General features: G+C 45.9%; 1 protein-coding gene across 5 annotated transcripts in view; it reads left to right on the plus strand.

Annotated features, from left to right (window-relative positions):
- The window catches only part of ANKS1A (ankyrin repeat and sterile alpha motif domain containing 1A), a 118,664-nt gene that overhangs the window by 13,027 nt on the left and 86,164 nt on the right, over nucleotides 1-19,473 (plus strand). For 2 of the 5 annotated variants that reach the window (XM_019546740.1, XM_019546742.1), the window contains 9 exons: nucleotides 489-785; nucleotides 1,764-1,839; nucleotides 2,103-2,204; nucleotides 3,067-3,162; nucleotides 3,757-3,965; nucleotides 5,836-5,922; nucleotides 12,058-12,175; nucleotides 16,539-16,582; nucleotides 17,948-18,080. In XM_019546740.1, coding sequence (XP_019402285.1) covers nucleotides 582-785; nucleotides 1,764-1,839; nucleotides 2,103-2,204; nucleotides 3,067-3,162; nucleotides 3,757-3,965; nucleotides 5,836-5,922; nucleotides 12,058-12,175; nucleotides 16,539-16,582; nucleotides 17,948-18,080 — 1,069 coding nt within the window. In that variant the 5' untranslated portion in view covers nucleotides 489-581. Of the gene's footprint in view, nucleotides 1-488; nucleotides 786-1,763; nucleotides 1,840-2,102; nucleotides 2,205-3,066; nucleotides 3,163-3,756; nucleotides 3,966-5,835; nucleotides 5,923-12,057; nucleotides 12,176-16,538; nucleotides 16,583-17,947; nucleotides 18,081-19,473 lie in introns of those variants that run through there. The other 3 variants (XM_019546738.1, XM_019546739.1, XM_019546737.1) reach the window with 2 other exon arrangements.

Genomic DNA, 19,473 nt, shown 5'->3' on the forward strand with positions numbered 1-19,473 from the left:
CTTCAGTTTGCTGGTTATATTTTTTATTGTTATTGTTATGGTGCCCATAGTGTCGGCTGCTTCAGATGGATAAGATGTTCCATGCCTACAAGGGATGGCAAAGTAAATGACAACCCGGAAAAAAGCTGGAACTTGTACCATTATGAATATGATCTTTTGCTTTTCGTATACATAAATGCAGTCCGTATAAAGCGACTACACCCTGGAGCAAAAGTCAAGGGTCCATTTGAATGTTCTCCGGTTCCCCAGGGGCTTTTACTGGAAACTGAGAACTCAGGTGACCAAAGGTTACCTGGCCCTGATAAATGATAGCAAGGATGGGACCATAATATTGCCCTGGGGTCTGTTAAAATAAGATTCTTTTAGCATTCCCAGCTCTTGTTGTTTGTCTTGTTTCGCATTTAAACTTCAATAGTTTTGAGAACTGGGGCACTGTTCTGCTCAGGTCTCCTGTGTCCTGAAACTGTGGCCTCTTTGTGATCCTTCAGAACAACGACAATGAGACAGCACTGCACTGCGCTGCTCAGTACGGCCACACGGAAGTGGTGAAGGTCCTCCTGGAGGAACTGACTGACCCCACCATGAGGAACAACAAGTTCGAGACCCCTTTGGACCTTGCCGCACTCTATGGGAGGTTGGAGGTTGTGAAGATGCTGCTGAATGCTCACCCCAATCTCTTAAGCTGCAACACTAAGAAACACACTCCCCTACACCTGGCAGCTAGAAACGGCCATAAAGCTGTCGTCCGTGTCCTCCTGGATGCTGGCATGGACAGCAACTATCAGGTATTGTGTCGGTCTGCATAAAGCTGGTACCTGCCAGAAGGGGGGCAGATTGTCACTCCGGGAGGCTGAAATCCATAGAACAGGTGAAGTTGTTGTGGCAGGCCTATTTTCTTACCTTTGTCCTGACTCAGTTGAGGACAGCTCTCACTGTGGCCAGTCCATTCAGTCCTTGCTTGCTGTGGGAAGTTTCTCAAGGGAATGGGTGAACTCAGGAGTGTGGTGTGGTGTTGGGTAAATGCCCACTTGTTAGTTGGACATAAAACCCCAGCAAGCCTCCAGTGGTAGTTTCACCTGCGAGAAGGTTGGCCTAAATGTGAAAGTTGCTCTGTTACCCATCTCCTTGAGACATCTAGCTTGTCGTAAGTCTGTAACCATTGTTCTCGGCAGAGGATGTATAGTAGAGGACTCGAGCATTACTCCGCGCAGGTGTGGAGAGGAGAGAACTCTTTTTAACACCACACTGCTCGTTACAAATTGTTGGTGGAAGCAATACATTCTTTCTCCTCCCTCCCTTCTCTGTCCTTCCCCAGGACAACGTCTGTCTAAGCTTTAGGGAGTTTTTACTTGGCTTAGAAGTCTGAGACCAAAACTATCATCTCCTAGAGCAGGGGCGGGCAATTAGTTTGGGCAGAGGGCTGCTTACTGGGTTTTGGCAAGCCATCGAGGGCTGCGTGACAGGCAGCCAGGGGCAGATGCATATTAACTTTCTAAATTTTGGGGGGGCCCCACAGGCCGGATAGAATGGCTTGGCAGGCCGCTTCTGGCCCCTGGGCTGCATTTTGCTCACCCCATCCTAGAGGGTCAGTGCTTCAGCACAGCATCTTGGGTGATTTTGAGCCTAGCTCTCACAGGGGTTAGTTGCAAGGACCCTTGTCCTTGTGTGGTGCAATTACTTGACTTTCTGTTCTGTAAAACCCTGGCAGGTTCTTGGATCACTGTTGGCAATCTGTCCTCATTCTATTTTCCTTTCGTTTGCAGACTGAGAAAGGGAGTGCTCTGCATGAGGCTGCTTTGTTTGGCAAGACAGACGTGGTACAAATCCTGCTGGCCACAGGTGAGAGCGCTTCACCAGCACCTTTAAAGAACTGTCCTTATTGTGGCAATGTTTTATCAGCTATTTACCTAATTATCACTCTTCTCAATGACCCATGGAAGAGGTATTGCCCAGGGGAGTTGGGTTTAAATCCCTTTCTTTAACTCAGCCTTTGAGATGACCAGAAGAGGGACCTAAACAATGTCTCCATTAAAAGAAGCTGGCTTTGCAGGCATTCTGAAAATGCTATCTCACTCTGCTTATCTGGATGTCTCTTGCTGTAGGTATTGATGTGAATATAAAGGATAACAGAAGCCTGACAGCTCTGGATATTGTGAAGGAGCTACCATCTCAGAAAAGCCAACAAATAGCTGCTCTGATTGAAGGTAAATTCTGTGTCTTTGTTTATGGACAGGAGGTAGCTGTTCTGATCAGGCATCTCTTGCATAAATCTGTGTGGTTGCTACATTATGATTTTAGCCATATGGCTATTTCTACAGGAGTTGGGCAGATAACTTTGTCATATTAGCTGAACGTCCACTTAGGTAGCTTCTTTGTTTCCTTTCAGTGGGATATGAACTTCCTCGTTTCCTGCTTGCATCTGTTGCTTATTAATCCTTAGGGTTTATTTAGAGAGAGAGAGAGAGATGTTCAGAGCACCTTGCAAATATTCATTAAATATCCTACCGCTTCTGGGGTTGGAAAGCATCTTCCCCATTTTAATGATGGAAGAACAGACTGTTTAACTGAAAGTTTCCATATGCGAATGCCTGAAGTTTTACCACCTTAAGTCACATAATTGAGACCTCTGTGCAAGCGTCTGAATTTGTGCATTTGCGCTTGATATTTCTGGTCCGGATCATCTGCCCAGGATTGCAGATTCATAATTAGAATTCAGGTGCCTTGACTCTTGTGCTAGTCTACACTATGACACTGGCTTGTTAACCAAAATGTGCTATAACAAGTTCAGAGTGGTTGAAAGAGAAGCCTGTTGCTTTTTTGAGATCTGAGATGGTATATGTATTAGTGCATTTTGACTTTTTGAGGCATAATAAGCAGCGGAGCAGCTTTCAGAATAGACACTTAAGTTCCAGACCTCAAAGGGAGAAGGTAGCACGCACACAGCATGTGTGGTGCCAAACCAGGGAAGAGGACTGGCGGGACTACCTGTATTAACTGTATGGCACTTTATCGGTGTGTTAGATGCTCGCTGTCTGAATGTTGCTTCTTCCCCACCTTCTTGCATAGATTACACAACTGGGAAGAAGAGTGCAAAAGCTGCGGAAAAGATTCCCCAAGCACCTGTAATTACTGCCTCCGAACCCGCATCCCGGATGCCACAAGGTGTGCTGCTCTTGAAGGACTTGAGTTCCAGTTAGGTGTTGCGCTTACTGGTAATCGTAGTGTTCTGAGAACAGAGAAGGCAGGGGTCAGTTGTTGTAGTAAATCCAAAACCCAACTCTATTTTGTTTGTTGGGTCCAGTCAGAAAATAGTGATTCTCACCCTCTGGCTCTTTAAATCTTGAATTTGGTAATATGTCTTTTATCTCTAAATGGTCAGGGGGGTTGGGCCTCTAAATCTGGAGGGGACTGGCGTATTGGCATTAAAATTTTGCCAGTTGGGATGTCAGTTTCTGTGCTGCTTACCCAAATGGTAGCATGTAAAGTAATGAGGGCCATTAAGGTTTCAAAATGAAACAAAGGCAAAAGCAGCTTTTCTGTCTCAGGGAGCAGCCTCTTGAGTTAAAACACTCTTTACATGGATGTGCTTTGTGAAATCTAGGCAAAAATGCCCATAGTCCAGAATCTCTTCTCATTCTAGGGCCCTTTCAGTCATCTGGTTCTAGTCCTGATTTGTTATCCGGCCCCTACAGCTGCCTGCTTGGATTTTGCAACTCTTCATAGGCATGACATGGTTTTTCTCTTTCTACTCTCCAGGTGATGTGGAAAAAGCAGTGACAGAACTGATCATAGATTTTGATGTGAACCCAGAAGAGGAGTGTCCTTATGAAGCTTTATACAATGCAACATCTTGCCACTCGCTGGACAGCCTCGCCAGCGGGAGGTCTTCGGACAGAGACTCTGTGAATAAGGAAGTGGAGGCAACTGGTCTTAAAGCATCAGGAATCAGGCCTTTCTGTAGCCATGTATGTACTTACGTTTCATAGTTTCATGGTTTGTAGGGTCGGAAGGGACCTGAGCAGATCATCAAGTCCAACCCCCTGCCATGGCAGGAAAGAGTACTCCCTAGGGAGTATAGATGGGGGGTTAAGTCTACTCCCTTGCTCTCTCGTGGTCTTGCTACAGACTATTGACCACCAAGCTGTACAATTGCCATAAGTTTTTTAGATCTGCCACTAGGTTTATTAGGGCAGTTGAGCCTTCCCTTCTCCTGCTGAGCTGTGCATGCTGCCCCTGCAGCATTCTCTACATGTAACCATTGCTCTTTGTGTCACCATTTGGTTCAGTTCTCCATCCAGTGTGTTACTTGGCGCCTCTGTCCACATTATTTTGTCAGGCCTACTCTTGTATAAGGGTTAACAACTTGGCTTTAAGGAAACTGGAAGTGTAGTCAGATTCTTCTGTGTGGCATTTTTTCCCTTCCTTTTCACTTGCTACCTTCCCCAAAAGAAGTCTCTAATGCGTTAATCTCAAAACATCCAGTGGTAACACGCGTGAAGCTGATCCGCCCAAGCGCTTCAGCTGTTGTGATGAGAGTTGGCAGCAATTTTCTGCCTGTCATTTGCAGGCAAAATCCTGCAGGGGGCGCTTAAGGCCTTGGAAGATAATGGCGTGATTGCTGGAACAGCCTCCAAAAGAAATCGTCCCCACTCACCTTCTGTCAGTAGCATCTGCTAGGTCTTTAACTTGTGGCAACACTTTGCTGAGGGGCAGATGGGATGCTAGGCTCTCAGCATGCTTTCTCAGCCCCGGTGTGCTTTTGGGCTGAATTTTTCATAGACTGTGTTTTGTTGGGTTGTTTTGAAGCAGACAAAAGGAAAAGCAGTAATGCCTGCCTCACTTGCTAGAGTATTCTGAAAGCCTTCTCTCCTTCCACGAAAGAGAACTGCTCTCACCTCTTTCCTGTAGTGTATCAACCACTCCAGCACAGATGAGACAAAGAGCCTAAAACTGTTCAGGAAAATTTCAGCCAGGTTGATGTTTATTGCAAAGTATGCAATACTGAAAGCAAAACCCTACCAAGAACCAAACCTAGAGGTGGATTAGGTCTATATATAGTGCTTTGAGAGAAGCCATATCCTGTTGAGCCCACAATAAGAGGTCAGAGGTACTGAGTGAGCTGTGATGGGAAGCAGGGAAGGAAAGAGCAACTGCTCCAGAAACATGAGTGATTTTCCCCCAAAGTCAGTTTGGCATTTGGAGCAAATGCTTGAGCAACGTAGCAGCTGCACTTGCCATTAGGTGGTGCTGCTGCGGTGAGCACAAGGAGGTTGGCTAGACCAGCTGGGATCCGGTGCAGGTTACCCTAGTATAAGGTTGGGTTTCAGAACTGAAAGTTATCACTTTGGCTGTCCCAAGAAATGCAGTGTAGCAAAGTCTCCCTAAAATATCTCTTGAACACAGAGCTCCTGGAATGTATTCCCTCCTGCTAACTTAACAGAGTGATCTGGGTCAACTCTTTCAACATGCTCTCCCTTCTCTCCCAGCTTGTAACATCACGGTGAACTCACCCTTAAGGTATGTCCACACTGAACATTGCAGTGCTTTGTAGACAGACCCAGGCTAGCCCTGATACTGGAAGCAGTCGATCTACATTAGCAAGGTGCTTCCCCTAGACTATATTATTCTGCTAAGGAACTTGTTTAGAGTTCATGTTCCTGTGCTTGCACAATGTATGCGTAGCTGGGCCCAGGTACCAGTAGCAGTCTAGGCAGCATGGCTAGACTGCGACTGTTCTTGAAATAGCTCGAATACGTATATGGCGCACACCCTGAGAGGGAGCCAAAAGGAATCGGTCTCAAACAAAGCCACTGATGGTATCCTTCTAAACCACAGAGAGAGCGTCCGCCCCCTCCTGCCAAGCCACCCCCGGATGAAGAGGAGGAGCATGTGGAGAAGCTGGGTCACAGCGCTTCCTGTGAGGTAGGTAGGCCTTGCTCCTGGAGCTTTTTATGGAGGTGGGGACATGCATGATTTAAAGACGGGCTTCCAGTGGTTCTGGAGGAGCTCAGTCTGATGTTGATGAGTTTCTTGAGTGTTACATTGCTACTAGTATTTTAACATGAGACTATCTTGTACCTCAACTTTGACCTGTCCTAGGCTGGGAATCCTCATAGGAAGAAACTGTGAATCGTGGTAATGGTTTTGCCGTTATCTGCTGTAATGGTCCCTTCAAATGCCATTTCACTTAAGGCTGACACATGAAAGGATGCTGTGGCTAGTGAGAGTCAGAAGTTTTTGGTGAATTAATTTCAGCTGAGCATGTGGACTGGCATGTGCTAGGGGCTGGGAACCAGTATGAAGAGTCGCAGCATAGCTAGAAAGTGGAAACTCTGTTTGTAAAGATAAGCATGGTAGCAAGTGGGGTGGTGTATCATTTAAAGCTCCTCCCGCGTATCTTGCTCATAGTTGATTACAAAACACCTGCTGTTGTTCCCTCCATTCAAGGTTATGAGGAAATATGATCTGTTAGGGGAAATCTTGCTGGCAAATAGATGTGTGCGCAGAGTGACTCCTTTGGGGATATCTTGATTTGCAACCAATTGCGTTGATATCAGTTACACGCACTGTCTGTGTTGTAGCTGCCTGGTATTGACTACTCTAGATAGGATGATTAAACAGTTTGTGTTTCAGGTTGTTTCTGGCTCTCCATATATCCTGCTACCTCAGAAAGTACCTTTTTCGGGCTGAAATTTTTCCGTGATTGGTCTCTGTCTAAAGACTAATTTTTGGAGCGGAGGGAGGGATGAATTTGAGCAGGACCCTGTTTTGGAGGTGAGAGCAAAGAATGCCATATTCCTGTTGACGTGGAACCCAGCGATGGCTGACAATGACACTTGGCATTTAACTCATCCCCGTTGGAGAGTGCTCACAGATTGGTTAAAAACAAATATACTTAATAAGGGCATGCTCATAGAGACTTTGGGCCGATACCAACGGCTGATTTTTAAGGAGCCGTATCGGCCAATTCCCGATACGCAGCCTGGCAGCTTGGTGACCAGCGCTGGGGTGGTAAGTCTGGTGTGGGGGGAGGGAAGGGACTTGAGGGGAGGGAAGGGTCATAGGGAGGGGCAGATTGAGGCCCCAGTAGTGAGGGAGGGAGTAGGGCTGGGTCACGGCTCCTCCAGGGCGGGTGGGGAGGGGGGGCGGCTCCCGCAACTGCACACATCCCAAGAGGGCATAGGGGCACGTGCCCCCTGCATCTGTGTGTGGGGCAGGGCGGGCTGCTGCTGTGGGCTGGGGCTAGGGCTGCCCCGGGCTTTTCCTGGTGGTAGGGCTGAGCCCTGGGCTGTGCTTGGGGCAGGAGGTGGTGATGCTGGGATGGGGGGGCTACAGGGGTGGGGGGGCTGTAGCCACCCCAAAATTTGCCATAGCTTCTCCTCCCAGCACCGCCACCTCTGCCCCAAGCGCAGCCCAGCCCTGGCCCCAGTCCACAGCAGCAGCCCGCCATGCCCGGCACACGGATCCAGGGGACACGCACCCCTATGCCCTCCTGGGGTGCATCTGGTGGCAGGAACCACCTTTCACACCCCACACCCTCTGGAGAAGCCACTTGTGGCTCCATCCCATGCCCCGACCTGGAAGAGCATCTTCTACCCCTGGCTCAGCCACAGCATCCCTCACCACTGGGACCTTGGTCTGCCCCCACCACTTCTCCCACAACAGACTTACCAGCCACATGCTGCTTGCTGTCCATGCTGTTGGGCTGCGCTCCTGACTGCCTGCATGCTGTGCTGCGGCTGCATGCGTGCGTAGGGCGTTTATCAGCCACGTTGGCCAAAAAAAGCTCCTTGCCAATACTGTCCATATTTCTTATATCGGTGCCAATTTGATAGGGGACCTATGTATTGGTGAACCTCTAATATTTAATAATAATTACAAAAAAAAAAAAAGCAATTGAAAATTATGTCTTGAGTGATTTGTATGTGACAGTTGTAGATATTCAGAAGGCCCAAATGAAGTCTAACCTGACATGTAACTTCTACATCTGCAGTTAGAAGGAGCATAATCAATGGTTTTGTTTTAGACCAGGTCAGTCAGATTCAGACGCAGCTGCTGGTGCTGTGCGAGAGAGAGACTGCAAATGTCCCTGAGATGGAATCCTTGCCCACCTCCCCAAAGACAGCAGAGACCAGGAAACGGCAGAAGAAAAGATATTTTAAAGTTTTTTGCCGCATTCTGTAACTGCTGAGTTTCTAATTTTAAAATAGTCTTTTATTCTGCTGCCAAAATAGGACCGTCAATATAAGCAGATGTGCAGGAACCGGGAATTTCTGACTTCTATCCTTGGAGGATGTTTGCACTAACCTGCAAAAGACTTGATTGCTTGTAGGTCACAAGTGAGCTTTTTCACTGTCAATAGAGCCTTTCTGTTTCCATAGTCTAATAAGGGACTAGAACCTCAAACAAAACCTCAGTTAATTTTCTATTTACTACTCTCATTGTCACTTTAGGCAAGCTTGTCTGAAAGGGATTGTATCATTGGTTACTGGCTGTAGCTTTCTTTTCATGGAGAAAAGACACAAAATTAGAGCTGCCTGCTTTTAAAAGAATCAGCATAATACGTCTCGGAGATAGCGCTGTCCGTTTAGGAAGTGCGTTACTGCTAATGAATCCTTTAGAGCCGTGGTCTCCAAAGTGCAGCGCGCAAGACGATCCATTGGGGTGCCGGAAGAAAATATTTTAACTTCTATTTATATTTATAAAAATATACATATATTGGGGTGCATGCTCAAAATGTTTTTACTGATGGGGTGCGTGAATATAAATATACATATATTGGAGGTGCATGCTCAAGAATTTTTTACTGATAGGGGTGTGCGATCAAAAAAATTTGGAGACCACTGCTTTAGGGCACCGGGAATGTTCAGTGCTGATGGGGCTAGTGTGTTAGACTGGGTGACTGTCAGCACCCAGAGGATAAGGTCTGCTTGGGAACTGGAGTAAGCAGTGGATGAGGTCTTAAAGCCAGTTTCCTCCTGCCTGTCTCTGGTATGGACTTAAATAACATGAGGCATAGGTGCTTGCTTCTCTCAGTTATGTGCATCTTAAATGCCCAGTGCTCTGTGTAAGTTGTTGAGGATAGAAGGTCTTTAGGCTCTCAGCTTGATTATCAGCTTGGCTATCAGAATTAGAGCTTGACTTTTTTTTTTTATGTCATCTTATATGAAATCAGTCCATTTCAGTGGTTTGGGTATAGGCATGTTACCCAGCTCAAAGCAGGCAAGTCTTAATGCTTAGTGTTGTTAAGTAGAAGAGATCTCTGTTGTTAGACCAACTGAGTAGTTGGAAAAAAGTTCTTAGCAAGCTTTTGGGCGCAGTCATCCTTCTTTAGGCATAGAAAGCCTCTGCTGGTGTGAGACTCCAAGGAATGGGGGAAGCGAAAAGTGTGGCAGGAGGTCAGTGAGAATGTAAATAGGCAGAGATTAGAAAGACAAAAGGTGAAGTGGGGGAAGGGAGAGGGAAGAAAGCAGGGGACAAAGAAGGCCAAAGGGAAACACTACAGTGGTAATAATACAAGCCAGAAAAGAGGCTATCAGTCAAAAAGGAAATGGTAGGGCATCAGAAAGAAAAAGGGCAGAAAAGTAGGGGAGGGGAGGAAAGGTGGGGGGGGAAAAGAAGAATGTAAGAAGAGGTCTTACATTCTTTTCTCCCTACCTTTTCTCCAAGCCCACATGACCGGAACAAAATACAGAAAAATAAAATTGCCTTTTTTTCCCAAAACCTGTAACAGAAGATGGAAAGTAACAGTAAGGTGGGTATATTGGCTGTAAATAAAAAGCAGTATTCCTTGTCTGATGCTCCAAAATGACCAGGGTCTCAACTCTTTTAGCAGATGTGGAAGGAGGGACCTGCCTTCCTTTCCAAAAGGAGGATGCCACCTGGCATACCTGCCGTTCAGCAGCAGCAGCAAAAGCCACTGTCACCTCTTGGAGTCAGAGTAGCAGTTAACAAAACATGCTAGCACACTGTGCAATGTTTGAGGATGGACCTGAAGTTTTACCTGTGAAAATTAGAAGGCACCTGTTACAGACTATCTCACATTCTTCATTGACAACTCTGTCGGAGTAAGGGTGTTTGACTGCAGACCAGAGCATGTAAATAAGTAAAGGTCAAATCAGGGAAAGCTTTATTTTGGCTTTCTCCTGCAATTGGGTTGGGTAGGGTTCACCACCAAGGCAAGCAGACTTCTGAGTCTTGGACTTCAGAGTTTCACTTTGTGGTTTTGAGTTCACTGGAACACAAAGCTGCAGTAGAGGGTTGGTGTCTGTGCAGTGAGGAAAATGGCGTGTACCCAAACTCACACAAGCTGAAATAGTCATACAGCTCTCCACCTAATAAAACCAGAGGACGTACAAAGTTCTTCGACACAGCAGCAGATTCTAGGAGCTGTAGGATTTGTGCTGAATGCATTCATCACGTTGGAAGTAGAGCTTCATAAGAAGAGTCGGCTGTGGGAGTATTAAAAGTATATTTATGCCTGGCTTGATCCTGGTTATAACTGTTGCAACAAGCCTGCTGCTGTCTAGTATTTCCAGGAGCTCTGGCTGAAGCCCATTACCAACTGGTTATGGTTTTTCATGTTCCTACAGCACCATTTGGTCAGAAGTTTCTTAATTTGCTCCTGTTCAGCACAGTTCCACCTGAGAAGGAACTTACTGCTCATGAGGTTTCACTTTTTGCTCAAAATACAGATAGAATAAACTGTGCTGGGCAGGCTGCGGCTTCCCACTGGGACACAGATTTAAAAGCAGACCGGGTTTAGGCAAAAGCAATATATGGGTGTATCACGTGGCTGAGGCCTGCAGCTTCTTTCTGTCTTTGCCATAGTGCTACAGGCTGATTTAGAGCGCCGCCTAGTTGCCACGTAGATGGGTAGACCGTCCGTATCTAGAAAAGGGAAAGATGTTCAAATTTGTTGCATCAAATGATTGACATTCATCTGGGGATGAATTTTTGGTAGTCTCCAGCATCCCAGTAGACTGGCCCTGGGCAGCAAGGTCTTTTGCATCCTTTGGAGGGCATGACCTTGTTGAGTAGACTGTTTTTTTTTTTTTCCTACCCTGCCAGCAGGTTGGGTGGTTTGGCTTCCTGACCTTGGGTTTTGGTTTGGTCACTCTGACAGAAATTACAGTAGTTGAGGTGGGCTCTGTCACCACTGCAGCAGCGCAGTTACAAAAAGGTTTCTGGGACCTGATCTACAGGTGGAGTCGACGCGCACTTGACCAAGCAGGGAAGGGCTATAAGCAGACTCGAAATGTAGCGTATGTAGTCATCCTATTAGCTGGGAAGTTGGAGCAAATCAAGGATTGTACGTTTTGGAGGTCTGGGAAGCTGGGTGTACGCATCACCTGCGAAACAGTGCTGGCAGGCATCTGAGGGACAACACGTGTAAGCTAGGCCAAGTTTGACTTCAGTTCTGCAGCAGGACTCCTGTGTTTTGCACTTGACTAGAGAATCAGCAGCTGGTAAAGATGCATTAAAAACATGATGTTTTTCTTGACTTGAATATGAGGATTCAATCACTGTCTTACTCTGTCAAATTCAGTTTTTATATTGCATTACCCTAGGTCTGCTCAGTTTTAAGTGTGCCATGTGACTTGGCATCAAAAATGCCATTTGTGGTTTTGGTGCGCATGGAAGGCTTTGACAGAGGCAGCTAGGCTTTTAGGTACCATCAGCAACTAAACAGTTAACATGGCTCTGCAAATTTGCATCCAGTGGTCTGAGTTAACATTCTGTTGAGATAAATAGGGACACAGATCTCTGCTCTTTTTTCAGCCTGTCTGCAAATTCATGAAGTCATCACTGTGTATCAGTTCAGTCAATGCTGGGGAGCGTTCTTCAATTTTAAGTGTTAAAAAATAGGACTTTTAATTTTTCTAACGGTAATTTCAGGTTCCAGATTATAGTCCTATAGCGAAGGATGTGAAGTCTGTACCGGGTGTGTGGTCTGAGCCATGAAGCGAAGAGCGCCCTGTGCATTATTTATCACGGGGGGGGGGGTAAATAAAATGGGTTTCCTGACAGGCGACTACAATATGCTGTGTCTTGTAGGCCACTGTCACACAGAGGAAGAGCAGGGGGAGTGCTGCTGAGGAAGAGGAGCATCCTTATGAGCTGTTGCTTACAGCCGAAACTAAAAAGACGGTTGCAGGAGACAGAAAAGCAAAAGGTAAGAGCCCTGCCTAGAAAGAGTGCAATTCCCTGACTGCCTGGGTTGGCGCATGCAATATGAATGATCCTACCTGTGTTTCCATAGTGGGTGGCTGAGTTCTGCACTGCAGTGGTTCGCTTGCCTGCTTGTGTGCCCCTTGCCTGGTCCTGGCACTCTCCTTTTTCTTTAGGTAAAGAGGGTTTAAAGTATTTTTGCCCAAGATGCATGTTGAGGAGAGAAGGTTTCTTTCCCTGTCAGCCAAGTGAGATGCTAGGGAGCTGACATGTTTAATGTATAAATCAAACAGTGAACCTCAGGCCCAAGGCAAATGAAACAAACGCAGATAAAAGCGCACATCTATCCGGCCTAATGCCACTAGGGAAAAAATCTGGTTAAGTGAGGCAAACAGAGACAAGTATGTAAATACAAAGGGGCTGCATCCTCAGCAGATGTCAGTCAGTGGAGCATGCTTTGAAGTTAATCCAGAGATGGCAGTTCACATCAGCTGAGGGTCTGGCCCTGGCATCACAATCCGGAATCAACAAGCACACTGCTGGGTGTCAAAGCCAATTAGAAAAGTAAATGAACAAAAGAAGCAAACAAACACGTACAAGATAAGCCCCCTGTAGGCTTTGGCTGAAAATCTAGCCATGCCGCCAGATAAACTGAACTCTGTTCTCTTCTCCCAGAGGGACCTTCCTTCTCTGACTCCAGGTGGGATCCAGGAGCCAGTGTGCGTTGTGTACTGCTTCATGTTTGGCAGCTGGCTGTTGTTGCATTTGATTTTCCTTCAGGGAAAGTCCTTTCAGATGGGTTATATGTAAACACACAAGCTAGAGTTCTGGGGATTTAGTTGAGATCTTCACACACCAGTGCTACAAATAAAGGTCGCATCCTGAGAATGAGCCTGGGGTCACTATGATCCAAGACTGACTGCCTGCCCTGCAAAATCTGCAGGGTTGTTTTTTGTACTAGTGTGTTTATAAGATGCTGGCTTTCATTTCTTCAGTCCAGCCCATAATCCCTACATGTACAGCGGCGGCCCAAGAGGTCATCAGTTTCCCACCAGCCGTTGGCAAAGCTTGTTCATTGCCCAAAACAAAAGTACAGTGCCTTTCAGGTTGGTGCTGTGCAGTCCCAGCTCAAAAGGGTTCTGGGGTTGAAGCAGTTGGAAAGTTTAGCAGTGTTGGCTTGGCAAGTCTGTATTGCATAGCACCATTGTTGCCAGACTTCAGTGTAAGCTGCTGCTGACAGCGCTGCCCCTTCCGCCTGCTCGTTCTCTTTGCCAGTTTAATATACCGATAGTATATGACTGATTACACAGCACATGAAACACAGTGCAGTCAAAGGCATGCCTGAGCTCCTAATTGGACTCTCACTCTGGCACAGGACACAAGTACTGCAGAGGCTGTGGGCCCAGACCCTTTAATGGATGAATTGTTGATGGAGGTTACTTGTGATCTTCTCAGTCACCAATATCCAGTCCCCTGTCATCAGAGGCACCACACCACCTACTTAGATCCTTACTACAACTCTCTTAAGTGAAATTAGTGTTTTGCCTCCTCTGCATTGATTGGAAAGCCATTCAGAACCTCACTGTTTCTCCAGTTTTCAGCCTAGACTTCTTCTTAGCCGGTTTATTTCTTATTCATGTACCAGCACTGTTCTTTAGCTCTTCTGGTCATCTGGTGCTTACCTTGTGACACTTTTATATGCAGCAATCACATTCCCTCTCAGCCTGCATTTTTGTTAGCTTAAACAACCTTTTTTAGGCTTCTCTCATATAGGCCCCTAATCGCCCTGCTTACCCTAGTAACCCTTTCCTGCACCTGTTCCAGTTTGAAGTTAATTATTTTCAATGTGGGCAACCAGAATTGTGTCCAGTGTTCTTCATGAGTTTCACCATTGTCTTACAAGGGTGCCAATACTTCCCCCTCTCTGCTGGAAATATGGTGCCTTGCCAGAGGCGTCCTAGGTTTGTATTTCCTCGGTCACTTCCAAGTGATGAGCCCCTAGTTGGTAGCTGAAGGCTTGTTTTTAGTCCCCAGTGTAGGACCATTTCATACTACTGATTTTTTTTCCTTCTGTATTTATTACTCCAGGCTGTCATCCAGTTTTCTTTGTTCAGTACCCCGATTCTTCTTAGCACTGCCATCTCCCAACTTCTTCATCAGGTCATTTCACCAGCGCATCCCACTTTGTGCCGAGATCACAGATGAAAATATTTAATAAGTCAAGTCCCAAAACAGGTTCTTGTTCCCTCCCTCCAGTCTGGTACCTCTCCTGTTTAATATTACCATTGTTGTCTTCCCTCTAGCCAGTTCCTAACCACCTTAAATTCTTGTACTTATCTCTAGTCTCCATGTGACATCAAATCTAAGGCTTAACTGAAGTGCAGATGAAAGAACTTTTGCATTTCCTTTGTTTAAGAAAGTGCTTATCTTTTCGAAGAAAGCTATCTGGTTACTTTGGCACAGTCAACCTTAGGTAAACCCACGCAGCATTTCATAGGGTTTCCCATTTACTACCAAGTTTTCAGTTCTTTCCTATAGAATTGCCCTAAAATGGTGTTAACCTTGTATGCTGAGGGACCTTCTGCACTATTTGCTTTAATGTTCTTTACAAGCTCCATCTGAGCTTGCCCTCTAACAAGTCTCATTTTAGAGGCAGTTAGCCTGAAGTCAAGTAGAAGGCAGGGTAGATATGTACCTTATAGACTAACTAAATACTATTACCTATTGAGCGCGTCTGATAAAGTGAGCTTGACTTACCAGAAGCTTATGCTAACTTTCATTTTGTACCTATCTCTGCCCTTCTTGACCTCCAAGATCCTGCTTGCTTTGTTGTTAGACATTATTTCCCAATATTTGTAATCTCTCTGGTTATTCCCAGTATCCCTCCTGACTTGGCCATCTTATTCAGTCAGCTCTGGAGCCCCTTACTTAAGATACTGACTCCTGATAGTTTAACTGCCTTGCACTTGAAGACCTTTCAGCTCTCCTCTTCATTTAAAGGTTCTTTGGGTAAATCGGATATTTTTTTTATTAGACCAACTCAGTAGTTGGAAAAATTCTCCTTTGCAAGCTTTTGGGTAGAAATACCCGTCATCAGGTTGAGGAAGCATCTGTAGTTGGTGCGTGCTCTTCCTGGATGGAATGAATGGCCTTAGACCAACACGGCTACAACCTATATCCCCCATTAAAGTCTCTTGAGCCCTCCAGTCCATTTGACTTTCCATTTAGTTTATCAACATTTGTCCTTTTGAAAGATGGGCCGAAGGCAGGATTCACAGCCTCGGGGAAGTGTCACTGTTCCTACTGAACCAAGAGACTCCCTAGTTGGAGGTAGGGAAATCCAAGATGTAATTGTTCGATCCTAAAAGTCTGTTTGTTCCTTTCCTTTTTCAATTGGAATAGTGTTAGACTTAGCCCAGTGGGAGGTGACTCTGGTCGTGTGATGGGCCGGGGGCTGCTGTGAAAGGAAAAGGGCTCAAACTACTGCATTACTCTTATGCAAATATTAGCTCAGGAATTCAAAAGGCAGCGACGATGCCCAAAGGGGGGTGGTCTCATCGGCTCCTGTTCCGTTTTGCAGTGTATTGGTGGGGAGGAGGAAGCGTAAGAGAAGAATTGCTTCCCTTCTGCTGTTAACAATGGCTTTTTGTTTCCCACGCTTAACTTGGAAGTTAAGGGCTCAGTTGTTTAAGCACTGCAGTAGTGCAGGAGATGGGAGTGTGGCCAAGCTACTAGTGTTACAACTTGTTCAGCCTAGCCTAGGACTGGCTTTGCATTGTTCGTAAGCATTTTAGCATCGTTGATTCCTGAGTGTTGAATATCCCTTGGTGAGTTCTGGAGCAGCAAATAACCTTTGAGTAGAGGGGAGGAAGGTTATAATATCAGGAGAGGGGTGGGGGTGGAGGCAAGAGCCAGGTCGGTGAAGTCCTGCAGGGAAGCTTTAAGGCATGATATTCTAGCTGCTGTTTTCAATAGTGTTTTCCCTTTTTTGTAACTGCGGCCTCCTCTCCATCTCTTGCCTAGTCATGACTGCCCATGGCTTATCTCTTTGGTTTGGGTTTCCTTTCGTGAACAGACCAAAGCAGTTCATTTTTTTTTTTTAACAAAGCTAACTCTTTAGTACTGTTTGTGTTTTGGACAGTTTTTAGATGTGGCTTGGCTTGATATAAAATAGCTTCCTGTCCCATAAGATAAAGGATTTGTACAGGGTCTAAAATGTGTTGCACATCAGACCATACAAACTCCGCGATGGCTCTTGTAAGTAAATTCTATGGGCCAGATTCCTCCCTGTGCCTACTTCTAGGAAGCTCAGGATAGCCCAGTGCACTGAGTTTCATTCTCAGGTTTTGTCTTTCTTCAATTCCCAGGGGAGTCTTCATCTTCAGGTGCTGCCAGCAATAGCCAGCCTCAGGTAGGAGTGTCTTGGATGTCTTTTGATATGTTTTAAATGTGTTGCAAGCTAAGGAAATATCCCATGCTTGTCTTTTATTAAAGCTTTCTCCTTGTTGGATGATGCAAAATTAATACTTCAGCCTTGGGGGAGAGACATGAGCCTGTGCCTGTACTGTACATGCTGGCTTAAGCTTAAGTGCAGAACAGTACTGGTATTTCATAGTAACTAGGACTATTGCCTTAACTGTAGGTAGACATTAGTTTTTTCACTGGAGAATTTGGGGGGCTGGAATGCAATCGGGATTTCAGGCAGGCAGCTTTCTTTCATCAAGGCGTACTGTGTACGATCCGGGTGAAATGAGAAGCGATTCTTGCAGTTTGTCGGCTCTAGCCTGCAGAACCTGGACACGCACAGCAGCTGCAATAACAATTTGATTGCTTTCGTGCAGGTGAGATGTAGTGAGCCTTTTCAGTTTTCAGGTGGGGGCGACGCTTAGACTGACTCTAGTGACTGCAGGGAACTCAGCAGCAGTTTTATGTTTGAAGTGTTTTAGCTAGGGAAAGCGTTAGCTAGGAGAAGTATTTCATATGGAGAGATCTGACTGCTGGCCAAAGGGTCACTTAAATCCAGTTAAATTTTATACCCAGAACCAGGTAACTTTAATCAGCATCGTATCAGTTACTTATTTGATTGCTGTTAACGTACATGGCACTGAAAAACCAAGGAGACAAACAAGGCCTCTGCATAAAGGGGCTCTTGAACTTCTTATTGAAATGCTTTGTACTTTTTTTAGGCAATGGATTGTCTTGGTTTAGACATTAGTGGCTATTGGAAATCCCTGTGAAGGCAATTTTATTTCACGGGATTAATGTCTGAATTAAATCTGATGTATAGACCATCGATTCTCAACCTTTAAATGGGAGGCACCCCTCAAAATGCCAGCTTCTAGTTTTAACTCATTTTGTGAGCATGGAAAACATAACACAGCCTTTTTTGTTGAAAAGAACTCAGCTTGCAATGGATCAGAATATTTTTAACACTGTGGCTTCCGGTTTGAAATCTCTAGGTGTATCTTGTCAATTGTGTTTACATGCCTTACAGGGTGAGCATTGTGCATTCCCCCCCCCCCCCGAGAGCATTTCGAGGCACCCAGGTTGAGAATCAGTGGTGTAAATTAAGGGGAGCAATTTTGAAGGCACAGAGGAAGTTAGGCACTCGGTGGGCCGCTAATGTTCCCTCAGACCTCGGAGACTCTCTGCCCATATTGTGCATAGCTCCTCTAATTTGCTGCTGTTGTGCATGTCCAGCAGAATGCCAGTCACACTCGGCACACTATTATTGTTGTGGACCAGGAGGCCTAAAACCTCAGAGATGTATTTACAGGTCAGGCCCCGGAAAGGCCTGTCTGCCCAAGATGGTCAGTGGTTGCTGAATCGCCGAGGCTCTGCTGATCTTTCTTCTAGCCATTCCGAGTCGTATCCCAACCCCGAGGCTCACTCGATCGACACCTCCAAAGGTAAGATCCTTGGTTTTGTTTTGCGTTTTAGCCTGGTGTACGTGATAGCAAAGAGGTGGGCTTGTTCTTGCCCTTCCGTGTGTGTGGCTTTATCTGAGGTTTTTAGCACGGAAGTGTGTTATCCGCTTTGAAATGTTACTTCTCCTTTTAAGCAGACAAGGTTCTTTGGGTAAATGCACTGCATCTTTCATTAGACCAGCTAAATAGTTGGAAAAATTTTTCTTTGCAAGTTTTTGGGTACTTGTCCTTGAAGGCTGTCATCTCTCCGCATGTGCGTTTTTCCGTGCTACTGTCTTCCCCCGCCCCCAACTTTGCCTACTCCACCCTCCCTGGCAAATTCCCTGGGGTATTTCTGTCCTAGTCTCTGAGGCTTTCTTTATTGGATCGAGGCTTTCTTTATTGGATCAGGGCAATGAATGGGCCGCTGTGCTTTCCATCTGAACAGGGGACCCTTTGTTAGTCGTTGTGGGTTTGGGGCAGTTCTGTCGAGGCCCAAGTGTCCCAGCACGTGGCACAAACTATTCCTGGCTGCCTGTCTGCCTTCAGAGAGAAATGCCATTAAATGTCAAACTGGGGTGTGGAGGAAACGATCACTTAGGAATAAAAAGGGAGCAAAACTAAGGCAGCCACTAATGTTTTCCAAGGCATTCAGATTTCCCTTTAGAGGAATACGGCTGTCCAATCAGTGCAGTCACTTCCCCCGTGTTAGCACTAGTTTCTATAATCGTTTGTCATGATTGAAACACAGTTGAGCTTTGCTTGCATCTGTGTGGAGGGGGTTCTGGGCTTGCATGGCAGACCGATTTACTTGTAGGGCTGCCAAATGGTAGAGGAGTATATTGAACAAATGGTCGGGCCCTGGAAAACCCTAGCTTGGCTGTGACGAGACTTCCTTAGCGGGGTACGAAACCAGTATAGGGCATTCTTCCCTTTCACCCTCTTGGCAGCAATGTCATTTAAAGACTTTGTGCTGAATATGTTACACCTAATGAGTAACTGATGATTACTTTGCTTCCTTGGGATTCTTCAAGTCAGGTCAGTCCTGAGGTTGCGTCAATTGTTGGGGCACCTTTGTAGCAATACTTTCCTCCAGTCTTTTGCAGTCCTTGTACAGTCGGTCAGTTTTAATTCTGTCCAGTTTTTAATGTTGGTGGTCCGGCTTGTCCTACAGCTGTCCTCCTCTTTGTCCATCCACAGCACCCTGCATGATGGTGTTGGTAAGGGTGCTGGGCCTTCTTGTTACGTACCACGGCCTATTTCTTCTTATGATTTCAAATAAGGGTTCATATTTGCCAGCTTGGGGAGATCGTGGGATTTTTAGTCTGCTTTAATTCTACCTGTGGGGATCTCGCATCTCAAATGTTTGTAAGCTACAGGCCAGAAGAGAGTAAGC

This window comes from Crocodylus porosus, unplaced genomic scaffold (genome assembly GCF_001723895.1).
Source record: "Crocodylus porosus isolate Cpor-Errol unplaced genomic scaffold, CroPor_comp1, whole genome shotgun sequence".
Lineage (NCBI taxonomy): Eukaryota > Metazoa > Chordata > Crocodylia > Crocodylidae > Crocodylus > Crocodylus porosus.